This window comes from Monopterus albus, unplaced genomic scaffold, assembly GCF_001952655.1.
Source record: "Monopterus albus unplaced genomic scaffold, M_albus_1.0 scaffold76.1, whole genome shotgun sequence".
NCBI classification, from domain to species: Eukaryota; Metazoa; Chordata; class Actinopteri; order Synbranchiformes; family Synbranchidae; genus Monopterus; species Monopterus albus.
The window spans coordinates 2160925-2169600 of record NW_018127956.1 but is presented as its reverse complement, the minus strand read 5'-3'; the positions used below and the strand labels follow the sequence as shown (position 1 = coordinate 2169600).

General features: G+C 41.0%; 1 protein-coding gene across 7 annotated transcripts in view; it reads left to right on the top strand.

Annotated features, from left to right (window-relative positions):
- The first annotated feature begins 3665 nt into the window (after window positions 1-3665).
- Window positions 3666-8676, top strand: part of slc38a10 (solute carrier family 38 member 10) — a 20477-nt gene continuing 15466 nt past the window's right edge. For 3 of the 7 annotated variants that reach the window (XM_020606126.1, XM_020606123.1, XM_020606124.1), the window contains exons 1-6: window positions 3666-3911; window positions 4087-4342; window positions 4664-4781; window positions 5033-5078; window positions 5325-5418; window positions 5626-5769. In XM_020606126.1, coding sequence (XP_020461782.1) covers window positions 4253-4342; window positions 4664-4781; window positions 5033-5078; window positions 5325-5418; window positions 5626-5769 — 492 coding nt within the window. In that variant the 5' untranslated portion in view covers window positions 3666-3911; window positions 4087-4252. The remainder of the gene's footprint in view (window positions 3912-4086; window positions 4343-4663; window positions 4782-5032; window positions 5079-5324; window positions 5419-5625; window positions 5770-8676) is intronic. The other 4 variants (XM_020606125.1, XM_020606129.1, XM_020606122.1 and 1 more) reach the window with 2 other exon arrangements.

The window sequence follows — 8676 nt, the reverse complement described above, 5'->3', positions numbered from 1 at the left end:
ATGGCCACCCATGGTGCCACCCCTGCCAGAGTCAGAATGTGATTCTTGTCAGTATTAATGAATGAAAAACAATGTCAAACTGTGGCCTTAAATACAACAAACACTTTGCTGGCGACCAATGTGCAGCAGCAATGTCCCCAACAGAGATTAAATGAGTAGTACAGCCAACGTTAGTAAAAAAAAAAAAAAAAAGCACAATGTGTGTCTCATTTTTACAAAAAGGTTTAGATTCTTTGCATAGTTTATTTGTTTGTTAGTTTTCTCTTTACATATACAATATTTCATATGTGTCACTCTTCTCTGAGTCTGTGCCGCAGCCTGGCCACCCCTTCCAAAACTTTCTAGATCCACCCCTGCACATACCAGGAAAATAAATAACATTCTCAGTTATAAACATCGCAGATTCAAAAAAGGGGCACAATTAAAAATGTACTCATAATGCTCCCTGAGTCTGTATTTGTGCAAGTATGTTTCGTTTGGGGTGTAAACTGTCTGAGTTGTGATGTATAGACATGTTGACCCAAAACCAGGTTATCTGATGACAAACAGAATTTGTCTTCACAGTGATTAGTGTCAATATTAACACACACACACTGCACATGCAGGCATACAGAACTGAGCTGTGCAGATGGTGACTTGGCATCTTTCTCTCTGCAGTGCAAAATCTCACATCATCTTAAAAGTGCTCATTTTCCAAATTGATTTCACATTGCGAGACCCTCCTGGAGATTAACAAAGTAAATTCCACTTCTTCTGTCCAAAAGAAGCAACCACAGATTTTCTTTTTGTGCTTAAACCTCAGATAAGCAGACATGGATGATTTTCTTGAGACTGTTTAGTACATCCTTTGTCTGTGATTCTAGGTGATATGTAATTGTTGATGGAGTCTAATGAGTGGTCCATTTGTTTCATTAATGGGGCAGATGCAAACCATTCAGCCAAGAAAACGGCTATTGTTCCCTTTACCTTCTCGTTTTTTATGCATTAGTTCGGCAGTTGTTAGTGCTCGACCGTAGTGCTTTGGTGATAGTCAAATGACAAAGTGTTAATAGAATATAACAGGATGGGTAGGACAAAGGTGGGCAATGTTCAGCTGGATGCAGCCAATTTCTGTGTGAGAGGCCTGCCTAAAAACCCTATTCATAGGCTGCCTAATGCTGGTGCGTAATTAAATGTGATTACTGGAGCAGAGGGCTTCTCTCTCTCTCTGAGGGCCACACACAGGACTGCAGGCAGTGTGCGTGCACTCATTAAGGAGGCGCTAACAGACGTACACAAGCAATGACCACAGGCATTTCTAAAACTCTACGACACATCTCGCTCCATGGCACACACGCACACAGACATAGACAGAAGTAAAATAAAAATAACATCATGTATCTCCAAAATGTCAGCTTTTCAGGTGCTAAAAAAGCAGACTGGGTCTGAAAAGAAATAAGCCAAAATGTTTTTGACCAATGCTTCATCTGAAGATGAAACCGTGGCAAAGCCTCTATAAAATGCAAAAAACAAACATAACAAGGCTTGCAGCAGTAAATAAAAATAAAACAGGATAAACTATGACCTTCAGTCAGTGATGACCATAAGGCAAACATGCAGAAATATAAACAAAAATCAGTTATGGTTTCCATGCACACACACACACACACACACACACACACCTTCTCTGGCCCACTCTCCAGCCCAGTTTTCTGGGCAGACGCAGTCCCCTGATGCTCATGGGAAATAGTGAGCATGCCAAGCCCCACAAAGGCATCCTTTCAGCTGCCCACATGCTTGACCTGTGCTGGGTCAGCACCCTGCTTTGTGCCCCATGACCCCTGAGTGACCTGGGGTCATGGTGAGGGCCTGAGGTCATATCCAGATGCCTGCATCTAATTTTGTCCCAACTGGGTTATCCGTTCAAATCTGCCCTAAAATTTGGCCCCGCTGAAATCCACTACTACCTCCACACATGACTGAGCTCTATAGAAAGATATAGGTACTCCGCAGTCTAATTGGGCTGCTGTGGAGTAGTGCTCACACTCTAGCTCTCTCTTAGGCTCTCGCTCTCTCTCTCTCTCTCTCTCTCTCTCTCTCTCTCACACACACACACACACAGACCCCCTGTAACTGCACTAATACCCCATCTCATGGCCTTTGGTCTGTCTTTAGGGATTAGGTGCAGAAAGACACATATACAAGCTCAGATACATCCACACAAACACTTACAAGCGCAGCAGCCCTGGCTGAGGGTCTAGCTTGAGGGATTAGGTGCAGAGAGACAGGACCCTCCAGCCAATCAGCCGGTCTGTCACATTGAGTTTGAGGGGTCACTGGTGCACAATGGCCAGGGTTTTCCTGTCTCAACCTCTCTGATCACACACATATGCACATACATACTCATACACATGCACATGTAATTACAATAAACTGTTTTTTTTTACATAATTTAAAAGGCAGAGCTAGAAAAGTGATGGTCTGTAGGGTAAAAAATGTGGATTGTAAACACTGAACGGTAAAACATTAAATAAATGCATAAAAAAGAAATACACAATGCAAAAATCCCTCCTGTCCATTTTTTAAAGCTTCATCACTGCCCTGCGTCTAAAAAGCCTCCAACCCGAGGGGGAAAGCACACCCGACAGAGGAAAAGCTCCCAGGTCAACCCCCAGGCTCCCAACCTTCGCTCCGTCTTCTCCTTCCTGGTTAAGCAACACAATAGTCATCTATCAGAGAGGGCATCAGGCAGGCACCTTCGCTCACAGAAATAAACCATGCCACTGCCAACAGCGTCTGAGGTGCTCAGGCTGACTAGTTTCTCTGACATCATCTACGACTGGCCTGCTCTGTTTTATTCTTTGTTCCCCCGTCACACCTTGAGCCCTCACATCCCTCTGTAACCTGTTTCCCCTTCCTGACGGGACTCACTTTGGCATCTGGATAAACAGGATTCATACATGTCTGCAGGCATTGTTATCATTACAAAGCCTGTCAGCTGTGGAAGAGGTACTAATGTCCAAGTGCAGCATTATAAAATACTTCATTTTAAGTAAAATCCCTGCTTTCAAAATTCTTCTTAAGAAAGTATTTGCACCAAAATATACTTCAAACATCAACAATGAGCATGTGCGACTAATACATTTTTATAGATAGACTATTAAACTGTGAACACTAATAAATCAGTGTGTCAGTAACAGTAGTTTTTGGTGAAAATGCTATCAGCTCCTACACATCTGTTGTAAACACCTTTTTTTTAGAGGTCAAAAGCCAGAAAGTCTGGAAATCACTAGTTAAGTCTTTAAATTAAGCACTGTATTGTATGGTGTCATCATGTTTTGTTTTTAAATGGAGAATCTTAATCTGAAAAGTAACTAGTAAGCTATAGCTGTAAAATAAATGTAGTAGCGTAAGAAGTTACAGTGGCATTTAAAGGAAATATTCACAACATTGTTTGTGTGTAAATGTATGCTATTCTTTCCACCACTGGAGCTCAGCTATTACTTGGTGTTTTGGCACAGCAGTGCCTGTATGTATGTCAACAGAAAGTTCTTAAAAATAAAAGGAAATGCTGGAAGAAAGTCAAAAGAAAAGGGGGAATTAACTGCAAGCTGAATTCTTCAACGTAACTTTCCACTTAAACTAAAATAGTGACCCTTTTTGATCGCTAGTGGGCGCACAAGTGTTTTACTGGCACTGAGATCAGCAGACTGTGTAGTCTTCATTCACCTCCTCGACTACAAGCTTTACTTCCTGGATACGCGTTCACAGAAACAGCCAGGTTGAATTTGTTATTATCGTCTTAAACGGATTTTCTGTCGACTTGTATCTTATACACACAAAGACGCAAGTTTACAACGATAAAGGACCGATTAATGTCAGGGAACTACCGATGATAACGTAAAGCTGCCACGTAGAAGTCGCAGAGGAAGGTGAGAAATAACTGACGATGTTAGCTTGCTAGCTAAACACTTTAATCTTTATGACCCGTTTGTGTTCATTTGATTACATTTTATATTAGCATTTGGTTAGTGGATATCCTACAAAAAAGGTATGATTAAACCACGTCCAATGTTAACATTCGCTTATGTCTCTATTCATCCCCAGAGCGCCACGTCATTGATTGGCAGAGAAACACACCCGGGCTTTAGCCCCGCTTTGGACCGGAAATTAGACGTTTACACTTCACTATCAGCCTCCACTGTGCTGCAGCGGTCTCCGTGCTGTTTAACTTACTATTACCGAAAGAAGGCCAGACAATAAACTGCCAAACATGGCGGCGTCCAACGCTGGTCTCACCATGAATGTTGTGAACAGTATCGTCGGGGTCAGCGTGCTCACCATGCCCTTCTGCTTCAAACAGGTGAAGCTCCCAAAAACGACGCCTTATTATGACCGTGTCCAGTGGCGGAAGAAATATTTAGATGATTTACTTCAATAAATGTTGCAGTTAAAGTTCTACATTATAGTTATTGTATTTCTGGCAACTGATATTAGATTTTATCAAACATAGGCAGCCCTATATAGCTCTTAATTACCCAGTGAAATGCACACACTCATATTACATTTATAATATTTGCATAGTTTAATAGAAGACTTTATCTCACGATTTGCAATTCAGTAAAAAGAGCAGATATCAGGACAGGTCTGTGAATGCATGTATGATGTATGTTTCCTCTCACAGTGTGGGATAGTGCTGGGAACAGTGCTGCTGTTCTTCTGTTCCTGGATGACCCACAAGTCTTGCATGTTCCTGGTCCATACGGCCAACAACACCAAGCGAAGGACCTATGCTGGATTGGGTGAGTTTAAGTTGTGATAACAATTATGACATAAACTTCATTAGCAGACCGCATCACTGCCCAGAATGAGAATAAACCAGAACCTTGCAGACTTAAAGCTGCTGCATTGTACAAGTAGTGTGTTGGGAGTGTTAGGTAAGTATTGACATGGCGGTTTGAGCTTAGGTATTATCAAAAGAGAAGCTATTTTAGGACACTACCATCTGTTTGATCACTTCTTGTTCACATCGATATCACTCCCTTCTCTGTAGCCTTCCATGCTTATGGGAAACCAGGAAAAGCACTGGTGGAGACAAGGCAAGTGTCATTATGTATTCACAACACACATTATGGTGTGTTTGAAGTGTGTATGTTGTCATATATTTTGCAAATATTTGTCATAGACCTTAGAATATTGTTGCATTGAAATGGATTAAGTCCATTTAGGATACAAATTGTAGATAGAAAATAAACATAACAAAAGTACAATAAAATATGTCTGTGTTCAAAACCATTGACGGTGATATCAACCAAGATCACACCTGTTCCCCTCTGTCTCTGCAGTATGATCGGGTTGATGTTGGGAACCTGCATCGCCTTCTATGTTGTCATTGCAGATTTGGGCTCAAATTTCTTCGCTCAGCTGATGGGTTTACAGGTTTGACGTCATTATTTGGTATAGCACCCCTCAGTTTTTCAACACTAAAATAATCATGTCATAAGTTTCGTCTTCACTCTTCTCTTGTGCCTTCTTCTTGACTTTACACTACAGCCATCAAAACAGTTAATAACTGCTGTAAATGTTAGAGTATGATTAAGGTAGAGTCATGTCTGTTCTCTTATCATATTTAACAATTCTCTGAAGGTGACTGGCAGTTTTCGTGTGCTGCTGCTGATCGCCGTGTCACTGTTCATCGTCCTCCCTCTGAGTCTGCAGAGGAACATGATGTCCACCATCCAGTCCTTCTCAGCTATGGCTCTCATCTTTTACACCCTGTTCATGTTCACGGTGAGCCCATTGACACACAGACAGTTGCACTCCATGTAGTGTATCTGAATAGACTGCAGTTCTGGCTTTGAGTTCAGACTGACAAAGTGAAAGAGGTAGAGCTATCCTTGGAAAAGATCAAATACTTTTATTGAGTTAGTTATACAGTTACACAGCACAGTAAATGCAGTGATGATCTGACAGCTGGAGTCTTGAAATGATTCCTGCTACAGTTAAGAATTGGCAAATTATAAAGTATCAAAAACACTGATACCAGTTTTGTGGAAGCTTATTAGTGATATCACAGTCATGCAGCCGGACTGGGAGTTGATTAAACTGTAGACCAGTTTACATATTAGCAGGGTATGATAAATTTGTCAGATTTTTATATTCAAAGTTGTTGGTTCATTTAAAAATGTTCCTAAAGTACTGCAGTTGATTTTGACGCCAGTGTGCTTTTTGGTTTTTAGTTTTTCCAACAACAGTACAAAAATATCACACTAATTTTAAAACTGCAACATAGTTCATTGATCTTGTCTTTTGTTATAATTTGAAACTTATTTGGTTTTCAGAATATTGATTACATAAATGTTATCATGTTGTATTCTCTGTTAATTCCTTCTGATTTACTTCATTTTACAGAACAGCTTTGTTCTTCTTTCCAGCACAGTTGTCTTGCTCCTCAGTTTTTAAAGAGCAAATCCACACTAAATCACATCAGGCAGAAAACACTTGCTCCAGTGCTGTTTTGGCTGAAAAAAGCCACTCCCCTGGGAATTAGATACCACTCGGAAAATGGCTAGTAGAGACGTTTAAGCAGTTTAAGCGCAGACTAAATGGAAGTCTGGTGGTCAGTCGTCTTAAATTACAAACCTGTGCAACTTTATGGAATTATTTGTGTTTGCCCATCTGTTATGAAAAAAATGGTCTATGCCAGGAGTAAAATGTACTTTATATAGACCATACTTCTTCAAGACGTATTTTTCTCACCCATTTATTTAAGATACTGTTCACATGTCAAATGCATTTGATATGTTACTCGTATTTGTTAGAGGAATCAGCTCTATGCTCTTGTGGCAAGTTAGCACAACATTCCTGTTTTATGTAGCTTTGAGCTCCAGCCAATCAGCGTTGATTGGCAACACCACTATGGCAGCTGGCTGTAGAAATATTTCTGAGATTAGTGAACTTAATAATTATTTCGACATGAGAAGAGTTGAGTTTGTGGAGTTACATAAATTGCTTTGCTTCAACTTTGAAATGTCTGAAATATGCTTCAGACCTGACCACTTTATGAATTCATAATGAAATCATTTTTTTATTCAATTGCATTGTTTATAAAATGTCCAGAAATGGTGAAAAATGCTTCTCACGGTTTCTTTGGCATTAAGGTGTCTTCTTTGAGTAGTTTTTTTGTTGTTGTTCAACCTAAACCTAAACCTAATCCAAAGATATTCAAATTAAAATAGTCAAGAAAGCAGTAAAGCTTTGCTTTTGAAAATCTGGAACAAGCAATCTTTTGATGTTTGTGCTTGGCAAATGATCATCTAATAAATTAATGGACTGATTGCTTTGATGCTAGTGCAAGCTCAGCAGAGAAGTGCATGTTTGCATGTAAACAGTCCACACAGGCATCAGTACAACCCACTGTCAGCTGATAGCAGTATACTCGGAGAGGGCACGTGGCACTGCAGTATACTTTGCAATAAGGCATGTCTGTGCAGATTCTCAGTCATCCAGGTCATAGTAAGCTGAAAAAAAACTTAAAGATTAAGTGGACTAGATTTCTAGGTTGAAGACTCTCACCGATACTGGGCTATAACGACTCAGTCGTTAAGGGACATTGTTGGCCTTCAAAGGACTGAAACACCACCGAGGGGGATAAATATCTCCGGCTCAACACCAGTCAGTCAGAACTGATGAAGCCTCTTGGACGAGAGGTGAAACGTCTTCCACCTAGAAATCTAGTCCAGTTGATTTTTTTTTCCAGCTTTGATATAGGGCGTTCATTGCACCACTGTTTACACTGACCTTTTAGCAGCACTAAACTCACAGCATTCCTACAGCTTATGCATTTAGGAGTGGCTGGAGGTGTTGTTAGTGTCAAGAACAGGTTTACAAGTATGTTTCCGCATACAAGGAATTAGTCTTGCTAATGCTTTAGAAACTGGTTAAAAATACAGACTTATTACAAAAAGTATGTAATGTTGTGAGTATATGCAATGACTGTTGGTGGTGGGATGAAAGTTTGTCAGCAGGGGTTGTGGGCAGCTGCAGTCAGAAATAAACTGTTCTTGTGCTGAGTAGTTTTGGTCCTGATTTACTGCAGCCCCTTACCGGAGGGGAGTTTTTCAGAAAGTTTGTGTCTGAAGTTGGAGGGGTCGGCTGTAATCTTTCCCGCTTGCTTCAGGGTCCTGGAGTCATGCGGGTCCTGGAGCAATGGCAGATTGCAGCCAATCACTCTCTCAGCAGAGCAAATGATGCACTGCAGTCTGCTCTTGTCCTTGGCGGTAGAGCCAGCATACCAGATGGTGATGGAGCTGGTCAAAGATGGTGGTGTAGAAGTGCACCATCATTGACTGTGGCAGTTTGAACTTCTTCAGCTGCTGCAGGTAGTATATCCTATGGTATGCACTCTTTATTTGGGAGCTGAAGGACTCTACAGAGGTGCAATGTACTGAAATGCTTGGATCCAGCTACAGTTTTCTGCCTCATGTGATTCAGTTTATTTACTCTTTAAATGTACACACATTGAGTTTGTGCGTGTGGATCGCTGTTACTCGTCTATGGAGCTGCTTCCACAGACTTCAAACTACTGTTCACAGCATCTCTGATAACCTTGAGCAGTGGTGTGGTGTGTGTCTGGCTTCTAACCCTCTAACAGTAACATATCTCCTTCCCTCCCTCCTTTTATCCTGCCCTTCATTG